This window comes from Myotis lucifugus, unplaced genomic scaffold (assembly GCF_000147115.1).
Source record: "Myotis lucifugus unplaced genomic scaffold, Myoluc2.0 scaffold_246, whole genome shotgun sequence".
Classification (NCBI taxonomy): domain Eukaryota; kingdom Metazoa; phylum Chordata; class Mammalia; order Chiroptera; family Vespertilionidae; genus Myotis; species Myotis lucifugus.
The window spans coordinates 631,051-656,122 of record NW_005871294.1 but is presented as its reverse complement, the minus strand read 5'-3'; the positions used below and the strand labels follow the sequence as shown (position 1 = coordinate 656,122).

The 25,072-nt window shown below is 50.0% G+C and overlaps 1 protein-coding gene across 1 annotated transcript in view; it reads left to right on the top strand.

Moving 5' to 3' along the window:
- DNAI1 (dynein axonemal intermediate chain 1) overlaps positions 1 to 25,072 on the top strand; it is a 57,160-nt gene that overhangs the window by 21,722 nt on the left and 10,366 nt on the right. The window contains exons 2-13 of the mRNA XM_006098747.3: positions 2,029 to 2,061; positions 3,615 to 3,713; positions 3,908 to 3,988; positions 6,165 to 6,291; positions 6,799 to 6,914; positions 7,174 to 7,293; positions 8,270 to 8,329; positions 9,659 to 9,793; positions 12,001 to 12,085; positions 15,425 to 15,542; positions 15,825 to 15,868; positions 21,788 to 22,035. Of these exons, the coding sequence (XP_006098809.1) occupies positions 2,029 to 2,061; positions 3,615 to 3,713; positions 3,908 to 3,988; positions 6,165 to 6,291; positions 6,799 to 6,914; positions 7,174 to 7,293; positions 8,270 to 8,329; positions 9,659 to 9,793; positions 12,001 to 12,085; positions 15,425 to 15,542; positions 15,825 to 15,868; positions 21,788 to 22,035 (1,266 nt within the window). The remainder of the gene's footprint in view (positions 1 to 2,028; positions 2,062 to 3,614; positions 3,714 to 3,907; positions 3,989 to 6,164; positions 6,292 to 6,798; positions 6,915 to 7,173; positions 7,294 to 8,269; positions 8,330 to 9,658; positions 9,794 to 12,000; positions 12,086 to 15,424; positions 15,543 to 15,824; positions 15,869 to 21,787; positions 22,036 to 25,072) is intronic.

Below are 25,072 nucleotides of genomic sequence, written 5' to 3'. Positions count from 1 at the left end.
CTTGTGGCCAGATGGTAGAGTTCTGAGGGCCAGGGCGGGGAGTGGGGGCTTCCTTCTTCCGTGGTTTGATGGCTGTTGGGAGGAATCATCAAAAACTTCTCAGGAATTCAGGCTTGTCTGTCTCAGGCTTCTCCTTCTGAAGACCAAGGGCCCAAAGTGGCAAGCCTGACATTCAATCTCCGCCATGGTTGGGAAGTCAGGGCTGTAGCTGATTTCATTGGCCTGTTTTGCATTTATTATAGTGTGGCTTTTATAGTGTGTTAATTGAAATATGTCCAACTGCCAAAAACAATTACACTCAAATTGCCTTGTCAGTTCTTTTATTGCCAGATAAATGTTTTACAGACATATTTATGGGGGCAGTGGTAACTGGATCTCGTTTTCTATTTAAAGCTGGCAGTTTGGGTTGGGATTGGCCCTCCAGTGCTCTGATGTGGGCCAGAAAGCTGTTGGGCATTGTGGCGCTTCCATCTCGTTACCGTAGGGATCAGAGGCCCTTCAAGGGAAAGCAGCTTTCTGGCTCATGCAGCTTAGCCTCAGAGAAGGGTTCCCATCGTTGGAAACCTTGGTAACCTGGCAGACATCTGAATCCTGCTGCCTGCCTTAGCAGCAGCAATCTCAGCCCAAGCTGAGACATACTCTACAGCCACCCCCCCCCCCGCCCCCTCCACCACCAAAACCTCTCCCACAGACCCTATCGTGTAAGGGCTGTAAGAGCCCATCTAGTCAAACTCCCACAGTTTATAATTTGGGAAACTGAGGCCCAAAGACTTCCCCAAGATCAGACAGGTAGTCAGCGAGAGCTGGGAGCAAAGGTCTCTTTCCCTGCGGCCACCAACATGTGCCTTTGGCTTCTCTGCTACCTTGCCCCCTTGTCCAGTGCTCCCGGCTGGCTTTTCCCAAGAGCCCCTCCCTCACATTTCCAGCCTTCACTGATCTCCCTCTTGTTGGATCATCTGAAACACCTATTGTTCTGTATCGCTACTGCAGGGTGTTGTTTGTTTTTACTATCTCTGTCGTCCTCTTGACTTTTTACATGCTGTATTCTTCTGAAAAACATTTTCTCCACTTGGAGACCCCTACTTGTTCTTTGATACCCAGCTAAGAACCTTCCACCTCTAGAAGCCTTTCTTGTGCACCTAAGGCTGGGTAGGTGCCTCCATGCATTCCTCCAGCGCGCTGTGCATACGGATTTCTATTACTGGCACAGGGCAGGCTTCCGGAGGAACATATGCTGAATGAGTGAGTGAGTAAGTAAATGATGAGCACTGATCATACTCTGCCCTCCATGGACCCTGAGCAAACTGGGATAGGCACATCATCTCTCTTCCTCTCTGTCCCACTGCTTAGCGTAGTGCCTGACACATAAGTAGATGCTAAACAAATGTTTAGCAAGTTGAATTGACTGTGCTGCTCTTGGGAACATAAAAATTGAGCGCGTTAGAACTGGAAGGTCATCACATCCCAGCCCACGCACTCTACTGATAAGGAAACTTAGGCCCAGAGAGGAAAAACATTTTTTTTTCAGGGTCATGATTACTAATGGGTTTGGTGGCATTCATTCGTTTGTTTAACAAGTATTTTTGATCACCTACTATATTATGAGCCAGCAGTGTACAAAACGAAGTCCATGCTCGTAAAGAACTTACAATCATCCCAAACAAGTGTTTAGGAATCTAGTCTTCCCTTGAAAATCCCCTTAATGCTTAGAATAGAGCTGAGCACTTAAAATAGGCTTTAAAAAGGGTTTGTTGAACTGTAGTTACAAACAAGATGTGCCCAGTGCTAAGTTACCTGGCTGCTCTCCATGGGTCCGTCCCACTGATAGTGGAATGGGGTTGCCTGAGATACAAGGCTTCCTTGGCTGGGCTAAGAAGCGCATGTTGCCCTGAGAGGACTATTTTTGAGAGTTGGAAAAGCTCAGTGCCCCCTCTGCAAGGTCCCTGGGCAGAAGCCTCCCTGTGATACTGTCTCTGATACCCCCTGGGAGATTCACTTATGGCTTACTTTCTGTTTCCTTTCTTTCAGAGCGTCATTACGGGCAGAGGATCCAGGAAGAGAGTAAGTGCTGAAACCACCACAATCTCTCAACAAGAAGCGAATAACGCTGTATATTTTTTAGAAAATTCAAATGAGCAAAAAGAACATTAACATCACTCTTAAACCTACCACCCTGGGAACCTCTTAGTTAATATATGATATTATATTCTCCCAGATATTTCCATGCATATATAAAATTACATGTGTTTATTTTTAAATAGAATTTCAAACTGTATATGTTATTTTATAATCTTCTTTTTACATGATATATTAGAGTGCCTTTCATCGCCAATAAATATACTTTTACTAGTATAGCATCATTTAAAATTACTGCCTAGTATTTCATTATATATTCCTTAAGGCCATACCATAATCAGTTCATCCATGTGATGTTTCCCTTTTTCACTATTACAATCAATCCTTCAACAAACATTCATGCATTTAAGTCTTTGGGCATATATTTGGTTATTTATTGAATATACATTTCTATGCATAGAAATCTGACTTAAAGAGTATAAACACTTATTGGGCTTCTGATAAATAGTTCCAAATTGCTCTTTTATGGGCGTGATAATTTATGGGTGCTCATTTTCCCACAGCCTCACCAACACTGGATATTAGTTTTGTTTGTTTGGTTTTCTTTTCTTTTTTCTTTTTTTCAGTTGGTGTTCATTTTTAGCTTTCACCAGTTTTATAGTTAAAAACTGCATTATCTTATTTTGTACATCTTTAATTGCTTGTGACAGTGAATATTTTTTATTATGTCGTGGAAAACCTTGGCAAGGTGTTCAACTGTCTATCAGAGAAAGGAAAAACTTCTAGTCCTTGCTTTATTTTTTTATTTTTTGCTCCACGGATCTGATGAGGCTTAAAGTTACTAAGTACTGAAAGTATTGCTGTAAGAGTAACCTTAAGGTGGCAAATTGGAAGGTAAAATAGGAATTAAAGTTGAAGTAGCTTAAAGAACAGCTGGGGCCCTAACCGGTTTGGCTCAGTAGATAGAGTGTCAGCCTGCGGACTCAAGGGTCCCAGGTTCGATTCCGGTCAAGGGCATGTAGCTTGGTTGCGGGCACATCCCCAGTGGGGAGTGTGTAGGAGGCAGTTGATCGATGTTTCTCTCTCATCGATGTTTCTGACTCTCTATCCCTCTCCCTTCCTCTCTGTAAAAAATCAATAAAATATATTAAAAAAAAGAAAGAAAGAACAGCTGGGTTTCCTTTCACACTGCATAAAGCCCTGTCTTTGGCAGCTGATCCCGGCCATCAACTTCTGGGCTGTGTGGGAGACAGTAGGGAGGAGCCAGTTCTTCTGGTCCACCTCTGGGGCCAAGGGCCCACCACGGTGTTCCCGCTAAGCCCTGACTCCTTGGGCTGAGGTGTCCGTGATCTTTAAGGCAATGAGAACTCTGGCCTGAACATTTGCTTTGGGCTCGTTCATGGTCTGTTGTATATTTTGTATTCTATGTATCAGGGCAGAGCTTGGCTCCTGGGGTTTCTGAATGAGGGGCTTCCTGCAGCATGCTCACTTTTCCAAGCAGATCGGGCATTCCTGATCCTCATGAGGCTTTTGTCCAGGATGAAGATTCAGGAACTGATGTGGGAGAAGGGGCAGATGACTGGGCCCAGTCCAAAGCCACTATCAGACCCCCTGACCAGCTGGATTTGACTGATGCGGTGAGTTAGTAGCATCCTACTCTTGTTCCTTCCACCTCCTCAGAGTGTGTTCTTCCATAATACTGATTATGAGCCTGCACAGAACCTGGGTGCGAGATGTCTGCTGGCACCTGGGGGGGGGGGCAGTCGTCCTCCCAACCCTCAGAGAGGGGTGGGGGCCCTCCATGTATGACCCTCTTGGTATTTTTCTTTAGGAGCTAAAGGAGGAGATCACTCGGATTCTGACAGCCAACAACCCACATGCACCCCACAACATCGTCAGGTTCAGCTTTAAAGTAAGTCATCCCTTCTGGAGCAGGCACCTCTAGGTGTTCCTTGGTTGGCAGTGACTTGCTGCATTGCAGAAGCTTCTCAGCTATTAGAGAGATTGGCTTTAAACGGGAACTCTGAGATTTTAGGTGGAGTTTTCCAGAGATGTTTGAAATTTCTTTTTGAATCTCCCTTGCAGTCTTACTAACTGCATTGTCTTAAGCGCCTTGTAGAGCCGCTCTTTTCAAGGAGCCTGAAGTCAATCATTTGGTTAGAGAAATATGTTTCTAATGTGTACAATACATTTCCCACTAAATCAACTCGTGGGTCTTTGGAAGCTGAGTCGTCCTCCAGCCAGACACCTGGGTGGAGTACAAGCTCCCCTCTGGACAAGGAGCTGCCCCCCCCCCAGCATTCCTGCTTGGGAGAAAGCCCCAGTAGGCTGTGTTCTCAGTGTCTCCTCACATCTCATCCAGGTAGGCAGCTGACTCCATCAGGGCCTTCCCTTGGTACATGTGGTATGGGCACATTCTCACTTAGTAGACACTTATGTGGCACATCTTTAAGGGGGACAACACTGTTTTCAGCCATAGCAAAGTCAGCTCCTGTGAGTACTGTCTGAAGAAAACTTCCAAGCACAATCTGAGCTAAGGTGGAAGTGTGTGTATGTTTTTTATTATCTTAAGATCCATTTGTTCCATACTTACTGTGTGCTAGTGACAGGTCCTATGTTAGACCTTTTACATATATCTCAAGTAATCCTCAGGTTTCTTTAGTATAAGAAGTTTTTGTCATTGTTGTTAATCCTCACCAGAGAATGGAAGGGAGGAAGGAGGGGGGCGGGGAGAGAGAGAGAGAGAGAGAGAGAGAGAGAGAGAGAGAGAGAGAGAAACATTGATGTGAGAGATACATCAATTGATTTCTGGATTTCTTCCTATATGCGCTCTCCTATATGGGCTGGTAATGGAACCTGCAACCCAGGTACATGCCCTTGACCGAGAATTGAACCTGAGACCCCTTGGTGTGCAGGCCAACACTCTAACCACTGTGAAACACCGGCCAGGGCAGGAACTATTTTTTATCTTTATTTTATGGAAACTGAGGTTAATCTAGGTAAAACAAATTACAAAAGTCATATGACCAGAATTCAAAGCAAGATTTGAACTAATTTGTCTGACTCTAAAGCAACATTACACTCCTTCTTTAAATATAATTATTTTGAATATATAATAGAAACCCATGGTATGAATTTCACAAGATTCAAAAGTACAATGAAAACTAAACCTTCCCCAAATCCTGTCCCTTTCCCTAGAAACCGCTACTATTAATAGTTTCTTTCTCTAAAAAATCCCACATTTTTATTGAGATATAATGCATATACAATACAACCACCCATTTAAAGTGTACAATTCAATGAATTTTAGGATATTCTCAAATTGTGCAACCAATTTTGGTGTGCGGCAGAATTTTAGTAATTCATTTATGTGTGCCGTAGATGAAAAAGGTTGAAAATCGCTGATCTAGAGGAACGAGACTAAAGGCTCTATGAAAGCAGGGGTTACATCTGTTTTTGCTAAGCTTTTTATCCCTGGAACCTAGAAACTACTGGTACATTGTATCTATCCAAAAATTATTTGTTGAAAAAGGAATGAACCAGGTTGCCGGGGCTTTAAGCTTAGCCCTGCTTCTAATTTGCTGTGTGACCTGAACAAGTGCCAAACCCCAACTTTTTCTACAATTTTTGTGGTCTTCTTTTATGGAAAAGGAGAATTAGGGATTTGGCATCTCAGAGGACCTCTCCAGCCCGGGCATCCACTAAATACAGTGGAAAGGAGGCCAGGCCAGGTGTGCTTGATGACTGAGTGACCTGAGGTGTGTGGTGAAGCAGGTGAGCCAGATCTCTTGGCACAGATGTAGGAGCCAGTGATAGGTAAGTCCAGAAGTGCTCAAAGTTGGAAAGAGAGGTAGTTAAAAATATATCTTTAATGAGAACTAAAAAAAAAAATAAGCAAACCTTATTCCATTTTCCTCCTCTTTTTTAAACTGGAATGCAGTGAAAACTTCAGGCCAACTGAGGATTTGGTGGGTTACATTTCTGTTAACAGACAAACTGTTTTAGGCCTTAGAGAATGAAGGCAGACTACATTCTGACTCCAGCCCTTTTGAGGACCCCTGGTCTGACTCAGCCCCATCTCTTCTTAGGAAGGCACTTATAAGCTTATTGGTTTTGTGAACCAACTAGCAGTTCATTACAGCCACATCGGGAACCTGATCCCCAAAGACTCAGATGAAGGACGGCGGCAGCACTACCAGGATGAGTTAGCAACAGGTAGGCCTCTGGGCAGCCTGAGGCTGCAGCCTGGTCCCCTTTCTCTGGTTACTCTAGGGCAGCCGTGGGCAAACTACGGCCCGTTTGAAATGAATAAAGCTAAAAAAAAAAAAAAAAAAGACCGTACCCTTTTATGTAATGATGTTTACTTTGAATTTATATTAGTTCACACAAACACTCCATCCATGCTTTTTGTTCCGGCCCTCCCGGTCCAGTTTAAGAACCCATTGGTGGGCCCTCGAGTCAAAAAGTTTGCCCACCCCTGCTCTAGGGAGTACATTGCTACATCAGAAATCTTCAGAGTATCTACTTACGTAAAATCCAACAGCTGGCTGCCCTGGATAGGTCTGGAAGCTAACCCATGAGGCTCAGGCCAAGAAGAACCCTGGGGCAGGTGGGGTCTGAAGGGAAGGTGGGGTCTGAAAGGCAGGAACCCAGAAGGCCTGCCCTGCCAGGGGATGGGGAAGTGGGCCTGAACTTTGAGCTCATTAGCACTATCCTACCAAGGTTCTCAGGAGTCTGCCAGGTTGGTGTTTTCAGACACAGAAAACCTTGAGGAAGAAGAAGAGATCAAAGAAGGAGACGCTGAAGCTGAGAGTCAAATAGATATACCTGCAACTGAGGTACACTATGGTATTGCTCTCCAACCTACCTACCCCTTCCCGCTCCAGCTGTAGATGGAGGCTTCAGGGCTGACTTATTGCGGGTGGGGGCTGAAAGTGAGAAGTCAGAGGCTGCATGTACCCGTGCCTCTGGCATCATCACCCTGTCCCACTACCTTCCTATTCCAGGATATGACTTCTCCCCACTCCCAATTCCCTGCCACCTTTTTCTCATGGCCAAGTCCTGATCCTGTGGGTCTTCCTTCCCACCCCCCACCAGGTATCTGAAAAAGTGACTGAAGAAGAATTGATGACTCCTAAGCAGCCCAAGGAGAGTAAGCTCACCAACCAGTTCAACTTCAGTGAGAGAGCCTCACAGACCATCAACAACCCTCTCCGGGTACGGCCCCCACCCTGGCCCCTTTATCTCACAGCTCTGCACTGTGCCTGGCCCCAGCCTCAACTTCAGCCTGGCAGGGTGACAGGGTAGGCACCATGGTTACTCTCTCCAAGAAGAGCTGGGAGCATGTGTTTAGGTGTCTGTAAGTCATCCAGGCAGGAGTTCAGAGGGAGTAACAAGGAGACTGAAGCCCTCCACTAAGATAGTGAGACTTGAATTGGCCTTGAAGAGATCAGAATCTGGGGAAGAGACAGGAGGCCAGAATGTGCCAGGAGGTGAGGCTAGGTGCCAGTTGGACCAAAGGTGACAGTCTTTGTGATAGACTAGCTGAAAGGGGCTAGACAAGTTCCCTGGCTCGTAAGCATGGAGGACCCTGAGCACCAGGCTGAAAGAGCCTCTCAGGATTTCAGACTCACATGTGCAAGGCAGTGTTCTACAGAAATGAATCTGTGAGTGGAGGGCAGAGGTCTGCAGGGTGGGTTTTTGGCAGCTCTTAATCGCCCTCTGTAGTCCCTATGCTGACATTTGGAAATCGAGGTGGTACACAATGGGAAGGAGTATATTTTCCTGGTGGAGCCAGAGGCCCCAGTGTTAGGGAGAAGCTTCTCAGGGTGAGGGTTATTAATTAGCCCAATGGCATGCCAGAGGCAGGCCTCTTTGTTCTGGTCTGGAGCTGCCATGGGCCTGATTTCTTGCAGGTCTGTCCATACCCACTTGGAGTTGTTATTGGTTGAAACTGGCACAATCAGGCTTCACTACCCCTGCTTTCTAGCGTAGGCTTCTTCTGAAGGAGGCTTGGGTGGGAAATGTAGGCTTTCACTGCACCACCTGGTACTTTTTACTTCCCCTGTTCTGTGTCCCACCCTGCCCTCAGCCCCAGAAGAAATGCTTCACCCATGGACATTTGGGTCTCATTTAAATAAGTGAGAAGGAGCTAGGGGCTTCTTGTAGGTTTCTTGTTGTCATTGTTTTCTAGGACCGAGAATGCCAGATGGAACCTCCTCCCAGGGCAAACTTTTCAGCCACAGCCAATCAGGTGAGACCCTGAACCAGTCTAAAAATCATCACCTTCTCCTATCCCCCCCCGCCCCCGCCCTGTTGCCCATGCATACTTGTCTGGCTTGGCAACAAAGGAGCCTGGTGTGGTCAGAGATTCCTCTGACAGTCTGCCCTCCTCATCCATCCACCTCCCTGCTCCTCGTTTCAGTCTCTGAACACCATGTACATGAGACACTAGGCTCCCACCCAGCAATCTCTAGATCGGACAGTAGATCCCTACCCAGTGAGCCTGGATCAGTCACATGCCCCCCAGGGCAAGGCTGATCAAGGGGGAAAGAGGCATGGCTTCCGGAAAGTTCCTCTAAGACCAGGGGAAAACATGTGTTCCCATGGGCTCTCTGTAACCCATGGCACCCCATGGCTGACTGAAGCATTAACAGTCTAACCCTGCCCTTCCAACAAACTTCAGTGTTCCTGCGGACCCTCCTCCCCACCTCCCCCAAGTCCTACTGGATAGGCATGCTGATTTGGGCAGGATATGGTGCCGAGAGACCTGAGTTCAGGCCCCAACTTTGTTCTCATACTGTAACATCCTGACCAAACCATGCCATCCTCAATGCCTGCTTCTTTCTTGTCAAACGAGGACCACAAGCAGCCTGACAGGGTTGTTGGAGGGCTCAGACTGAGATATCACTGAAGTGCATTGCAGGGCAGAGTACTGGCCCGTAGGTGAATTATTAAATGTAAGGTGTGCCTATCTGGCCTCCAGGTGGCAGTGATGGCCCAACTCTGGAGAGCATACTGTGCTCTAGGCCATTTGCCCAGCCTCAGGCCCTTGCTGCTCCCTCTGCTACTATCCTTGGGCTTCTCTTCCTATCAGATATGGTTAGCAAGGGTTCCCTAACTTTTTATATTTTTTATGCTGAGAAGGTATGGTCAGTGCTGTGGACATCCAGCCTGAGCCAATAAGTTTATCCCATCTCCATGAGGGATTTTTTTTTTTAATTTTCCTAGTTCATAGTTGTATAAATCAACAAGAAGAATGTGAGCTAGCCTGATATTTGCCCATTTGTTTTGTCTGGTGGGGATTGTAGGCTGGAACAATACTGATCTCCAGCTGACAACCAAGTCCCTGGGCTGCAAGATGGAAAGCCCAGCCCAGAGATGTCCTGAGAGCTCCTTCATTCCTGTCCTAGGCTGGAAGGGAAGACAGATGTTGAATATATAATTACAGTGGGCCAAGTACATGTGGAGGCATGTGACAGGGGTTGGTGTAATCAACTTCTCAAGACCTAAAGGCTGAAGAGGACCTGACTGGCTGAAGTTTTTGCCCTGCATTGATCTTTCTCATTTTGCCCTTGCCTAGTGGGAGATCTATGATGCTTACATGGAGGAACTTGAGAAGCAGGAAAAGACCAAAGAGAAGGAGAAGACAAAGACACCAGTGGCTAAAAAAATGGGGGCGATGGCCATGAGGAAGATGACATCTCTGGAGTCCCAGGTTTCGTGAGGGTTACCATGGCTCTGTTAGAGAATGATTGAGTTGGACCTTGGCCCTTAGGTAGACATAAGCCTGGCTATCTGGGAGGACTTCACAGACAGACAGAGGTGGGACTAATGTTGAAGTATGAATAGTTCTTTCTTTGTGAGAAGATGTGAGGAGAGCTACAACTGCCCCTGGCATTCCACACCTCCCCCAAATTTTATATAGATCTGGAGGCTAGGAGAGATGCAGGATTGTCGGGCTAAGGGACAACAGAAGATATGAATGCTATTGAAAACCTGAGGTACACCCTGGAAGAGCTGGGGAATTTTCCCAGGGTAAGGTGGGATGTGAGAATAGGGGATCTTCTCCATGGTCAGGGGCTCATGGGGTTTGGGGCAGTGATTTGCTCTTTGACTTTTGGTCCTTGGGTATATTTGCACTCAATTATTAGGTGAGTCTTCAGGACAAGAAGCCAGTCAGAGGTCCTGAAAGTACCAGCAAATCCAGGCCAATGGGTGTGGCCACTCTGGGATGGATTTACCATGAAGAGCCATGTAGGAGTTGTTACAGAGGTCATGGTTAGGGGGCTCACTGTGGATGTAGCCAGCATAGGTTTAGCCATCATCCTGGGATTTACAGTAAGAGGTCACTGCAGGGAGTTTCACCACTACAGGGACCAGTATGGAAATCAGGATGAGTTTGGCCTGCAATAGGGTGAGAAGAACAAGGTTCACAGGAAACTAGGATCTGGTGGATCTGCTTTCAGCACCTTGGAGAGCTCCCAGAAACCACTGAGAAAAAGTGACTCTGCTCCACCCCAGAATAGAAAAGCCAGATTGGTTAAGGGAAGTTCTGCTTCCTTTGTCTGACGTATGCCCACTTCCACCTCAAGTCTCTGATCCTGATAAAAACCACATTTTAGGAGAAGTTTGAGGATTCCCTGCCTTGGCTCAACATAAACTGCCCCAATTCCGTTTCATTCAACCATAGACCAAGTGCTTGGTGATCATGACCATGCTGGATACTGGAGGTGAAAGATGGAGTCCTGTCCTTCAGGTTTCCCTGTCCAGACCCTTGACTTCCCCTGCACCATTCCCTTGGAGGTTAGGGGCTTCAGAGGGCCTGTTGGCCTGGGTCAGGGTTTACTTAAAGATCCATCAGGGGTTTGGCTATGGGCTCTGTGCTGGGACCATGGTTACAGGAACCTTAACTGGAAGGTGGTCAGTTTGTAGAGGAACTGGCTCTCTGTGTGGGGCTGAGAGTATGGGCCCTGGATTCCACAGACTTGAGTGTATATCCTGGCTTTACCACTTATTAGCTGGGTTTTTTTTAAATTCATGGAATGGGATGGGAATACAGGTCTGAGTGGCTCCAGAACCCATTCTCTTAATAACCACTTCCTGATACTGCCACTCCTGGGGGATCTCTTCCTCGAGAGGGGGCTGACCTCCTGGGCCGCTCTGGAGGACTGCCCCCTCCGCTGGCTCACTCCTGCCACCTGCCCGAAACTCTTGGGTTTTTCTTGCCAGCCCCAAAGTCTTTGATCCTCTAATAACCTGCCAGGTGGTTCACCTTGTGGATTTAAGGAATTCCACAGAATGATGATCTTGTCCTTTGGTTCAAAATGAGTCATTTTTTCTGACATGAAACTTCCTGCTTTCTTGGTGTGGGCAGTGGACAAGGCCCTGGGTCGGGAGTCAGTTCTGCCTGATACTCCCTGTGTACAAGCGTATCTCTCTTCCCTTTCTTGACCTCTGTGTCTTCCTCAACTCTGCCTAAATCTCTGAAGCCTTTAATGGGAGTCTTTGTCGCTGCCTGAGCTGGTGAAATCTCTCTCTCCCCACCAAAGAAGTCTCCTACCTGCCCTTGTCCACTATCCGCTTTACTACCCTTCTTGGGCTTTCTTCAAGGCCGTGTCTTGTGCTCAAATATATTCCTTCTCCAGAATAAGCTCAGAATGAAAGAGCCCAAAGCAGGCTCTGCCCGGGAGCCAGGTGTGGCAGTGTAGACTCCTTGTGCTACGTGTGAGCTAGGCATTTCCAGAAGGGTGTGGCGGGGTGAGCTGGGCCTTAAGGCATGAAGAGGTACCTTTATAGAGCTAACTGGGGTAAGTGGTGTCAGAAAGGCATTGCCGACCCAGTTGCTAGTCTGGGCCATGGCTCAGGGCATGACCTTCCATGTGCTGGCTTCTGAGAGAACCTGTTGCTGCTGCCTCTCCACAGAGTGATGACATCACCAAAGTGACGCAAGCTGCTAAAATCGTAGAGCGGATGGTCAACCAGAACACATACGATGATGTTGCTCAGGGTAAGATTTGAAGTTCTGGCAACTACTGTTATAGCCTGCATCAAAAATCCCTCATGCAAGGTCAGTATTTGAGTGTCCTGTGGTAGGTCCCATCATTGCAAGAGGAGAACAAATAATCCCTCTTTTCTCTGGATATGACTAGGAAGACAAGACTTACACAGGTGAATCATGAAAATGGCATAAGAAAAAAAATGTGTGTAGTTATGAGATCTGACAATGGTGCAGCAAAAAATACCTGCACATTAGTGAATCAATGTCATCTTCCAAGAATTCCTGGGAGGCAGGCAGAGCCAAGATTATTAACCCTACTTCATACACGAGGGACTTCAAGCCAAGGCCACCTGACTAGTGAATGGCAGAGAGGTCCCAAAAGTAGGTCTTGAAATTCCTAATTCTGTGCTCTGTTCTCTACTCTGTCCTGCTTGGGGACAATATAAATGCTAGGATGCAGACAGAAACTTCTCTGGGGATCTTTGAGAATGGAGGAAGGGAAGTAAGGGATGAATGGCAGCAGTCAAGGCAGGCTTCAGGGTGGGCTGAGCTAGATGCCCAGGGATAAGCAGAGTTTGAGTAGCAGATCAGCAGAAAGGTGGATGTTCTGGGCAGGGGACAGCATGAACAGTGACTTGGTAGTGAAAATGAACTGCAATGGACTCTGGGGACAATGGGCAGCAGGCTCAGTGACCCAAACAGGGGCTTTGTTGGAAAGTGATGAGAGTTCAGGCTGGAGGGGTGGTTGGAGCCAGTTAATGGAGGGCCTTGAATGTCACACAGGAAACCTGAGCTTTCTCTGCAGATAGTTCAAAGATATTATCCAGGCAGGGATGCAGCCCGGTGAGAGCAGGGCTGGGGGAGAATGTGATTGGGCAGGATAGAGAGACAGAGGTTAAGGTGAGGTTCAGGTGTGGGGTGGAGTGGGCCTCACCACACCTTGCCCAGACTGCATCAAGGGGATGGAGAAAATGGAGCAGTTATAATAACAAAAAGCAAGCACCAGCATTCCCTGGGAATGGCCTATGTGCCACACATTATGCTGTGCTATTTACATGTATTATTTTATTTAATCCTGACAGTCACACTCTCAGGTTAATACCATTATTATCTCCATGTTATAAATGAGAAATTCAGGCTGTATTACTGGCACTTGTTCAAAACCACAGCTAGTGTGAAGTATGAGTCGTGCAATCAGGACTTAAACACTGGCCCCTTGGATCCATAGCCTAAGCACTTCAGCACGAGACTACAGAGCCACTGAGCTGGAAGAGACATTTCAAATAAACATTCAATAGGTCTATGCTGGTGATTAATTAGTGATGAGGTGAAGAAAGAGATTGATTCAGGAACGCCTAAATCCTGGGGGCCTGGGAAATTCTCGTGTCTTTGACAGAGCCAGGAAAACGGAGTCCTTCCCAGGGCATGCACAGCACATTCCCAAGTGGCTTGTATTTCCCTAAGAGGTTGTGCATTTATTTGGAGCAGCTGCGTCCCCAGAGTTGGCAGCTTCTTGCTGCTGGCTGGTCTCCTTTGCTGACAGCCTAGGGCTCCTCTTGGTGACCTGATGCTCATTGCTCACCCATGGGACATAGAAACCAGGGCTGCCAAGACCAGAAGCCTAAACAAGCCCCCTTGTTATCATTCAGGCCGGAAAATGACCTTGAGTGCTTTTCAAAGCTGTCAAAGTACACAGTAGCTCTGAATGAGTTTGTCACTCACACAGCTTGGCTTCCTGAAACCCAGTCTCTGCAACTGGCCCACCAAAGGGCAGCAAACATGACTAATATCCATGGAGAAATTGGTCTTGGTGAACCCTTTTCATTTATGAGAACACAGTAACGTAACAATGCACTGAACTTTGATTTTTTTAATTGCATACTCTTTTCCCTCTGGGAAAGTGTAATCATGAAGGAGAAGTGAAAACAAAGAAGTGTTACCAATTAGCCTCTCAGAAAGGAGGCATTTTCAAAGACAGTCTAAGCTCAGAGATCTCTGATGTGATAGAGGCTCATGCCTCTGACCACTCCCATTTTTTTTTGTTCTACGACATTTTTTGAGGTTTGCATGTAGTCCCACAGTCTCAAGGTGTGGACATTGTGAAAGAGGTTGGGGTCATGCCTGGGCCATGAGTTGAGTGAAAGGATTCATTTTCTCATAGGTCACCCTTGGTTGGAGAGAAGAATGACTATCATTCGCTCCTGTTGATTTATTTCATTGCATTCTTGGAACAGTCCTTGGTTGTTTGCTCTGTGGCTGGCCCTGTGTGAGGCACTGTGGGTCCAGAGTTGATTATCGCGTGCTTCCTGCTCTCTAGAAGCTGTCTGGTGGGAGACGGGCAAAGGATAACAGAGGCAGCACAGTGTGACAGACGTTTCAGTAGAGAAGCACAGGGCTAGAACGGAGGAGGAAAGGAACCTTCTCAACAAGAACATGAAGGCCTCACAGCAGAGGAGCAGTTTGATCTGGATCTGGAGTGAGTAGGAATTTGCCAGGAAGACAGAGGTGTAGGACATTCTAGACACGATTTGATATATAGAGGATACGTGAATAGCGGGCCAGAAATGACATGGAAGTAGTGGCTGGAGCCTTGGTTTGACTAGGAGCCCCTGTGCCAGGGGAGCCATGGAGGAGTTCTCAGTGGGCTGAGGGAGGTGTATGGTGAGGTGATTTATTCGTTCTCACCCTGGTAGCTCTGCAGGAGCTGGAGGAGGAGTTACTGGAGGTGGGGAGACCAGGTAGGAAAACGGTGTGATGATCCAGGTGATGGCTATTGGGGCCTGAACGTGGACAGTGGCTAAGGGTTTGGAGAGAAGTGAATGGATTAAAAGATAATCAGAAGGAAAATGTGAGCGATTAAAGAGGTCAGTCAAGGGTTACCCAGGCTTCTGGTTTAGACAAGTAGAAGGATGGATGGGACTCCTGCATAAGTTAGAGGAAATGCAAGGCAGGATAATTTAGGGCAGGAGATGAAATTCAGTGCAGAGAGCCCCTAAAGGATCCGGGCAGGTTCACTACAGTGGGCCTTGGCCGTGGCTCTTAAGATGGGTAAACCTGGGTTTTTACCCGTGCAGACCTGGCCACTTTATTCTAATTTACCTCCAACAACAAGGATGACAGTAACAGTAGCACATATAGAGAGATAACTATGTGCAGGGTATTTTTCTAAGCATTTTACATATATTAACTTTGTTAATTCTCAGGTGAGTCCTTTGAGATCGGTACTATTACTATTCCCAGTCGAAACAGAGGTTAATTGCTTGTCCAAGGAGGTACAGATAGAAGGTGGTGGACCTGGATTTGCCATAAAGTGGCAGTCCCAGGGCTGACAACTTGTGTGTGTTTAAGATTTTAAGTACTATGAGGATGCTGCTGATGAATACCGGGACCAGGAGGGTACGCTGCTGCCTCTCTGGAAGTTCCAAACCGACAAAGCCAAGCGCCTGGCCGTCACCGCCCTCTCCTGGTAAGTGTGGGCATTGCAGCAAACCTAGAGCCCCTGAGTGCCTCCTGTTGCCAGGCCCTAAGCAGGTCACGTCTGTGCTTAGCCATCTTGAGGGTGACATGTAGCATTATGAGAAAAAAATGGGATTGGGATTCTTATGGGATTGTAGGATAAGCCCAGGTCTCTAAGCTCAACAGTAGATGTCTGCAATGTAGACAGGTACCAGTGTTCATGGGAAATCTTGTGTCCATGTGAGAGTCATGTCCATTTCCTGGGTCAATGGGTTCATATTTCTTTTTGCAGGAATCCAAAGTACAAGGATCTGTTTGCAGTGGGACATGGCTCCTGTAAGTAATCTGGCTATTTATTTATTTGCTCACTTAACCGGCAAACACTAAGAGCCTAATGAGTGCAGAGTTCTTTGCCACGTGTGAGAGATGCAGAGATGACTAGGATACAGTCACTGCTCTTGGGCTCATAGTCAGTTGTCTTAAGACTGACAGTCCACACCAGCACCTTGTGTTGTCGGGTGGAGAATTATGCCAAATGAGCCTTGAAGGAGTTGTTACGGTGAAGAAAGAAGGGGAGATCACTTTTGGCAGAGGGACCAGCATGTACAAAGGTCTGGAGGCACAAGAGATATGGCAGGAAATGAAGCTGTTGAGGGGCCAGGGTCAGCTTGGGAGAAAGGGCTTGGTAAGCCATTCCCAGAAGCTTGGCTCTTGTCCTGAGGACAGTCTTCTGACCGTCTCCCAAGGGGAAACCCCTGAAGGAATCGGAGAAGGGCAGGGACACAACCAGTGTAGGTGGAATTGCAGGTGTGACACTGGATTTGGGAGACCAGTTAAGAGACTGGTACAGGATCTGAACCATGACGATGGGGTGGGAGTGGAGACGCGGGCTTGAGAAGCATGAGAAGGCATACTGGACCGGACCTGGGGAAGGACGGGATGGACAGGAAGGCTAGGATAGGGGAGCTGGGGGAGGGGAGTGTTCCTGACCGGGCCCTGGAGCAGGCAGGGGTGGGGCAATGTTTAGGAGACCACTGTGTTCCAAGGTGCTCCTGCCCCTCCCTCCCCCGCCCTCCTCAGCAGGAGACTGCACTGTGTGGTCATTGTTTGGTAATTTGCTCCCCCTCCATGTTCCTGGGTCGCTGCAGAAGCCCCTACCTCCTTGCTGGACTGGACGTTCCCCCTTCCTAACAGGAGAGGGCCCCACACTTCGTGTTAGCTGCAGCTTCCCAGGCTCACAGCTTGTTCTCTAGCTGGGAGGATCAGCTTCTGTGAACAGGAAAACCTTTCCATTCTCCAAGCTGCTGTTGGCTGGCAGGCTTACAAGTTCCTGGTCTCTGCCCCTCGGACCGCCTGTCTGCCCATTCTTTGACCAGGGTGGGGAGTTGGGGGGGTGGGCAGGGCAAGGAGGAGCTGGTGTTTGTCATTCCTCTCAGGGCGGAGCTCTTGGAGCAGCTCCCAGTCTCGTGGTTGGAGCTGCCTTTGAGGATGCCCTAAATGCCCGCTTTGTGTCCCTGCTCCTGCGGGTGGGCTGCTGCCAAGCTGGAAGCACCCTCCCCCTCTGGCAGGGAACTAGCACATTCCTCCCTCTCTGCTGCAGCTACTGGGCCTGGAACAGGGCTGGGGGGCTGGGCAGGCCCTCCCAGGAGTGGTGTGGACGTGAATGGGTATGAGGCTGCTTTCAGCCCAGGCTCTCTGCCCAGGCCTGACATGGGGGTATGGGGGGGCTCCCCAGCAGGTGGGAGGAGAAGCTGCTTGGGCTCTAGCCCCATCCTCCTCCCACCCAGGGCCAGAAGCAGGGTCGGCTGCTCAGAGTCCTGTGGAGACGGTCCACGGAGGGAGCCTCTGGAGGAGAAGCGTAACCCAGCCCCCAGGAATAGATGCCCTAAAGTCCAACGGGCCCAGCAGCCTCCGTGGGACAGGCACTCACCAGGGAGGGCCTCTCTGTCCTTTGTTGGTCCTTTCAGCCACATCCACAGGCCTGGGGGGTGCCACTCAGCTGCGGGAGGATCACTTTCCAGTGGACTGACCTGGAACCAGAAGCCTCTCTGAGCCTTGGTTTGAGAGCCTGACACCTTCCGGCCCTCCCACCCAGGGCTACTGTGAGGCCACTTGTAAAAAGGGGGCAGATGTGCCCTGTAAGCTGTGGGACCACCCCATGCACAGGACCATCATCGTTGATTTGTCTCTTGGTCTTTCCCTCAGCTTTCCCATAGGACCCTCAGGAGAAAGAAGGCCGTGGGGGCAGAGGGGGACCAGACGGCCCCTGCCTCTCCTTTAGAGAGCAGGGCCTGGTGGCAGCCTGGCATCTACAGTCGGTGCTGCTGGCACCATTGTTGACCAGCTGTCAGACAGGCATCCCTTCTCCAGAGCCCGCGTATCTTAGGACCGCTCTGCAGAGGCCCGAGCAGAGCCACGCTGGGCTGGGATCAGGAGGGCCCCCGCATTCACTCCTCAGGTTGCCTCTGGGAGCCCCGTGCTCTTGAGTGCCCAGGTGCTTCCCTGGAAGAAAGAGGGCAAAGCCAAGGCAGGCCAAAGGCACCCCAGTTCCTGGACAGGGTCACTGTGAGGAGCAGCTGGCTCCCCAGCATCCACCGCACTGTCTCTGGAGGCTCCCCGATGCCAGCCTTCCGCCGTCAGACTTTGTCTCATGTGAACAGACACTGGAGTGAACATTAGGGTTTGTCGTTGGCTTTGACCCTGAGGAGCTCAGTCCAGGCCTCCTTTTGCCTGAAATTCCTAGACGTTTATTCTCTGACCCAGCCAGATAGGACTTTGGCAGGGGTAGCCATGTACCCAAGAAAGGACGGAGGCCAAGCCCCCATTTGGGGCACAGGGCAGGTTGCCTGGAGCCAGGCCAGGAGTAAGCTGGTGGGGAAAGGGGTTGCCTGCAGCAGCACAGAAGCATCCGCACCTGCCTCCGCTCTGGCGCTGCTGGGTGCCAGGTGAAGGTCATGCCAGGCTGCGTGCAGGGCAGAGACTGGGTGCCTCCTAGGGCCAGGCTCCATGTTCCAAGCAGAGTGGAGAAAGAGGCACCAGCAAGTGAAAGCAGATGGAGGAACACTGGAGGGCAAAGGAAGCTGGTCCAGGAAGAGGGGCAAAGCTGGGTTGCAATTATGTCAGCCTGCTGCACTGATGGGGTCCTTTCCAGCTCATTAGCCAGTTCATGGCACGGGAATGGGGACTCCTTATGGTCTGTCAGGCAGGGACGATGGAACAGATCTTAGGAACTCTGCGTGGTCCTGACTTCCCAGCTGTCCCTTAGCCCAGCCTCCCTCTGGGGGCCGCACCATCAAAAGGAGCGAAAGCCAGACCCTGAGTCCCAGCACTACACCCATTCCCACTCAGTCACATCGCACCCGGCCTGTCCCTGCGCCTGCCCAGGCCAAAGATGCACTTGTAGGGATTTAAATCTTGCCCGATCATTTATTTGTCAGCTTCACTAATTAAGCAATGTTAATTTCATTTACTGAAAATGGAAATTCATCCACCTCATTTCTCCCTGTTCATCCTCCACACACAAAATCCATCACTCCTCGGCTGCAGGCTGCGTAAAATTTACAGGACTAATTATGTTGTCAGGTCTCTTTGTAAATACAGTCCATAAAGGCCACTGTGCTTGCTGGGTTGTAGTGCAAGGGCATTGCTGTTGTTAGTTTAATTACTGGTTAGTTATTTAGGTTCTCAAATGTTTGCCTCATTTTCCCTAAATCAAATTAAATGTCCCGCTTGATGTATTCTGTCTCCAAGGCTTTGCTCTTACTTCCCACACTGTTTAAATATGAATTCTAATTGGATGAGAGTGCTTGGAGAAGCCCCGCTGCCTGGGAGGCTGAGCCCAGCCCGGCACCATGGCCTCTGGGCCATGCTGGGGGTTTGGAACCCTCTAGCACCGATGCCCTTTCTTGGGGGCAGCGTTGGGGTGGTACCCTGCCCTTGGGGGCTACGAAATCCAAGGGGCATTTCTGTTCCTGAAGTCCAAGGTGGCAGGGCTGGGGTGTAGGAATCCGAGGGAGGATTTCATTATTGTCATCGGCAGTGCTGAGGATCATTGCATCCACTCTCCTGACTTCTGGAGGGACAGCTTCCAAGCCACCCCAGGAAAAGGTGCCACCTACGCGGGCATCTTCTTCTGGTTCTTAAAAGTGGGGTTTGGGCCAGCCTTCCCCAAATGCCGACAAAATTAGTGTCCTATTGCTGCTATAACAAATGACCACAAACCTAATGGCTTAAAACAACACGAACTTATTATCTTACAATTCTGGGGGTCAGAGGTCTAAAACGGATTTCACTGAACAAGAATCAGGGATTGGCAGGGCTTCATTATGGAAGGCTCCGGGGAACATCCGTTTCCTCGCCTTTTCCTGCTTCTCGAGGCTGCCCACATGCCATGGCTTGTGGCTCCCTTCCAGCTAGCAGTTGCATCACTCTGACATTTGCTTCTGTGGTTACATCTCCTTCTCTGACTCTCCTGCCTCCCTCTTTCCCTTATAAGAGCCCCAGTGATTACGCTGGGTCCACCCAGATAAGCCGGGATAATCTCCCATCTCAAGGTCTTTGACTTAATCACGTCTGTAAAACCTCTTACTGCACAAAGTAACATATTTATGGGTTCTGGGGATTAGGACATGGATATCTTTGGGGGACATTCTGCAGCCTACCACAGCCCCCCTCCATGTGCCACTTGTATGACTTTAAAGGGAGCCATTAAACAGCTGCTGCTTTAGAGTCAGCCCTGAACTGGACTCATTTGGGATGCCACGTAAGAGAGGAGAGGGGGCTTGCTGTCCGAGGCTGGCTCAGTATCCTCGTCTTTACAGCTTGTCATCTACTTCCCTGTGCTCACTGACCTGGCTTTAGCCTGGTGCTCCAACATGCCCTCTGCCTGTCCAGCTCTCCCTGAATCCTGAGCAGGAGCCCAGGCTTCTCCTGACAGCCAGAACTCTCTAGAGCGACCCCCCAACAATGTAGAACGGTTACTTGCAGGGCAAAGATAGAGTTGGGGGGCTGAGGCTCCCACTGGTGATTGCCAGTTCAAGAAGTCATCCATCCCTGCTCCTCACTGGGCCCAAGCAGAGGGAACTGAGGGCAGTGAGAGGTCTACTGTGGAATGAAGCTATCCCTCCCCTGAGGCTACGGCTTTCTGAGAACTGCCAGATGAGGCGCTAGAAGGTGGTTGGCTCTCCTCTCCCAAATCTGGTGGATCGTTGAAGACCAAGTCAGGGAGGCCTTAGAGATTATCCAGCAGAGCAGGGTTAGCAGGAGGCAGCCCTCCCCCTGGCGAGAGCAAGCCTGCTGGGCCCTGTCAGGCCATGTTTACTCTGTCCTTTGCGGGAGAGGACCCTCTTCTCAACCAAAGGCTGCCTCAGCACAGGGCCCCCAAGATGGAGGGTGGCTCTAGCCTCCCCCCTGCCCAGCTCTGGCTCTTCTGAGCTTGGAAAGGGTCCTGGGCTGGTGGCAGGAGAGCTGGACTTGAGGGCTTGGGACTGGATTCTGTTCAGCGACTGCACTGTCAGGATGGGCACCAAGTGTGCAGAGAATGAAAGAAAGAGTGGGAAGCTCTCCCTTGACATGGGGCCTCGAGGGAGGAGGAACTCTGCAGAGTGGTCCATGGTTGACCACCAAAAGCTGTACCCAGGCCAGAAGGATGGCACAGTGGCCTGTGGAAGCCAAATTGGCTGGTCTGGGACTTCTTGATTCTGGGAGCATGCCTAGAGCTAGGGTTCAGGCTGCAACTGGGGATTTGGGGGCCAGGGGGGATGGGGAAATGCCCAGAGGTGGCTAGTTTGAGACTTCTATAGACAATTCCATGTTAGTCCAAACTGAACCCCTGTCCTTGGCTGAGGGGCATCATGTAGGCATCTAAGGACAGCAGCCTGCCCCTTGCCTATGGCATCTGAACCCTCTCTGAAGATACTGCTCCTTCCCAAACCCACACACATTCTTCACGTAGTAATTTTTTGAGCTGCATCCTTTCCTGTACCCCAAAGGGACAATAAAGAGAATGACGGTCAGTCACTCAGATAAACCTGGTCACCTTTACTGGCCGTTAGATCCTCCCAGGAACCCCGAGAAAGGGTAGACCAAGTCTTATGATGCCATTTCACAGACAGAGAAGATGGAGCCAGAGAGGAAGCCCACTCTCTGGAGAGGCAGAGCAGGGCAAGGCTTGTCCATGGTGGGGAAGGGGCACAGGGGCTTCCTGGCAGGGCAGCTGGACGCTCCAACCACAGAGGCCCATCTTCCCCGGGACAGATGACTTCATGAAGCAGAGCCGGGGCATGCTGCTGCTCTACAGCATGAAGAACCCCAGCTTCCCGGAATACGCCTTCAGCAGCGACAGCGGCATCATGTGTCTCGACATGCACATGGACCACCCCTACCTGGTGGTGGTGGGCCACTATGACGGCAACGTGGCCGTGTACAACCTCAAGAAGCCCCACTCCCAGCCCATCTTCCGCAGCTCGGCCAAGTCTGGCAAGCACACGGACCCCGTGTGGCAGGTCAGCCTCAGACCAGGAGGGAGACATGGGTACGGATGAGTAGTATGTGGGGCTGGGAGCCACTGAAGAAGGGACTTGGGGGAGGGGAGGGCCACAGACAAGGGGGTGGGGATAACAGAGGCCAAGGGTGTGAGAAGGGGCAGAGAAGGGCAGAAGTGAGAGTCACAAGGTAAGAGGGTCTGCAGTAAGAGCCCATGGACGAAAGGGTCATGGGTTCCCGGTCATGGGTGCAGGTTCCTGGTCATGGGTGGGATTCCTGGTCATGGGTGCAGGTTCCTGGTAGGGGCAAGTATGGGAGGCAACCAATCGATATGTCTGTCTCACCTGATGTTTATCTATCTCCCTCTCTTCCCTCCCTTTCACTCTCTAGAAATCAATGGAAAAAATGTCCTCGGGTGAGGATTTAAAGAGAAAAGGGCCCATCTGTCTGCTAAGGTTCTCTTAGGTATGGGGATTAGTGACCGGAGCCTGTGGCTAGAAGCCTCCAGGGCCTGACAGGCCTCTGCTGGGTCAAGGGCTCCAGTTCCCTGTCTGTGGGGTTCCTCCACTCCCCACAAGGATCTCCCCTGCCATCTGGGCTAGATTTGGGGGAACTCCCAGACAGGGGTGGGTGCTGCCCATTGCCCACCCTCTGAGTGGGACTATAAGGCCTGGTAGGCAAGGTCTGACCCTGAGGCTTCTCTGTAGCACCCCACTTCTCCAGACAGACATAGAATGGGACTGTTACCCGGACACGGGGTCTCGATTTCACCCCGTCTCCCATCTTATTACTCTGGGAGTGGATTTCATTTCATGGTTTCGCTCTCACGGCTCTGGCTTTACAGGCCCTTCCTCACTGTTTTCCAGAGGTCCCCTTCCTTCTGAGGCTGTGTACCCTGACCTCATGGGCAGGTCTGGGAGAATCTAGGGATAGATTTTTGCCTCAAGTTGCCCAAGGCCTCTGGGCTCATCAGACAGTGCTGGGACTCTGTCTTCTCATGTTCTTCTGCCCCCTGCCCTGACACAGTCTGCAGGCAGGCTCTGCGCCCCTACCTCTTCTGGCCCTGAGCTCCCTGAGTCATGTGGACACCTACCTGCTCCAGGTACTGGCTCTCAGCTCTCAGGCCTGAGCAGAGGGAGGACTGTCCAGGCACGGGACATGGTGCTCTTTCAGCTTCATCCTTCACCCAGAGCAGGGGCAGAGGGAGGGAAACAATTGTCTCCATCCAGAGATGTCTGCAGGGTTTTTATGCTCTCAGATAGCCCAGGGCTAAGCAGGGAGCATCTCTGGTTGGCCTGACCACCCTCTTCAAGCCCAGGAGAAGGCCAGGGGCCAAGGCCAACCACCCTGCTCCCACTCTGCTGTGTTCTCTAAATCAAATAGCAGGTTGGAGAAAGAAATGGGGCATGCAGAAGCCACATTCTCCCTCTCGCTGGGCAGATGCCAGGGAGACTGGAACCCATCTGGAGAGGGTGGCCTTCAGCTCTCCCACCATCCTGTCAGGAAAACAGGGCTGCTGCCTTTGCAAAACTGAAGACTCAGAGTTCTTGGCTGGAATCATGGCTTGGGACATGGGAGGGGCCTGCCTGTCTCTCACTAGTTTACTCACTTCCTGCTTCCTTCTTTCCCTCATTTCCCACCCCCCTCTTCCTCATTCATCCATTTGGTAACTCCTCTCTGCTTGCTCCTCTGGGAGCTGAGGATGCTTAAGGGCTTGTTCTCTGGAGTTCCTAGTGGGCAGATAACCACAGCCACAGGCTGAGCAGGACAGGGTGTATGCTGTGGGTACAGAGGGCTCATGGGGGCCCTGAGGAGGGGCACTCAGATTGTCCGGGATGGGGAGCAGGGCAGAGAGAGCCAGGGAGGTCTTTCTAGAGCAGTGGTTCTCAACCTTCCTAATGCTGTGACCCTTTAATACAGTTCATGTTGTGGTGACCCCCAATTTCATTGTTACAAATTGAACATAATTAAAGCATAGTGATTAATCACAAAAACAATATGTAATTATATATGTGTTTTCCGATGGTCTTAGGCGACCCCTGTGAAAGGGTCGTTTGACCCCCAAAGGGGTCGCGACCCACAGGTTGAGAACCGCTGTTCTAGAGGAAGCAACACCTGAGCTGAATTGTGAGGGATGAGAAAGTATTAGTGAGATGAAGGATACAAAGGGGCCACAGGTACAATGACACAGGGGCATCAAGCAGAGTGGCCTCCTGGACAGCACATCATTTGATGCAAATGCAAGAGAGAGGGACGGGGAGCAGGACCTGGGACAAGCACAGATACCCATTCACGAGTGTGCTTCTCTAGCAGGTCAGAAGCTTGGAATTTGTAGGTTGGTGGTTGCAAATGAAGTGTTTGTATGGAAGCCCAACATGTTAAAAAGATGGGAGTGGAGCTGCTGGTAGGATCAGGGTCCTACTTGTTTGAGGGCCCCTTGTTATCACTCCCTGTCCCCTGAGGTGCTTTCCCCAGACTCCTGAGATTTCCCCCAGCATAGTTTGAAAGTCACTGCCCAGCCATCAGAGGGTTTGGGGCAGAGGAGTAATGCAGTTATGTTTGTGTCTGGGAGCTTTCCTCTGGCTGTAGCATGAGAAATCCTGAAGCCCGAGCTAGGACAGAGGCAATGCAGAGAGAAATGAGAAGATAGAGTCCAGAGCTGTTGAAGCAGTAAAACCAATAGAAGGAAACAACTGATTTCATATGGGAAAGGGCAGAACTGATGATGCTGCCTGGAGCTCCGATTTGTGGTGCCCAGGACTCGGTTTGGGGAGCCCAGTGGGGCATCTGTGGAAGTGGGGGATGCAGAAGAGGAACAGGTGTGGCCAGAAGGTAATACAAGGGGCCGGAGGAGGGCTCCTGCAGCCGGTTGGCCATATGAGCCTGGAGCTTGAAGGAGAGTCAGGCTGGTGAGTGAGATAGAAGCGACATCAGAGCTTAGGTCTTTCTCAAAGGGACTGTGCCTCAGGGATACTAGGGAGGTTATTTTGGATCTCAAATGCCAGGCTGGGGCAGATGGACTTTGTTCCGCTGGCAGCAGGGAGCCATGGGAGGTTT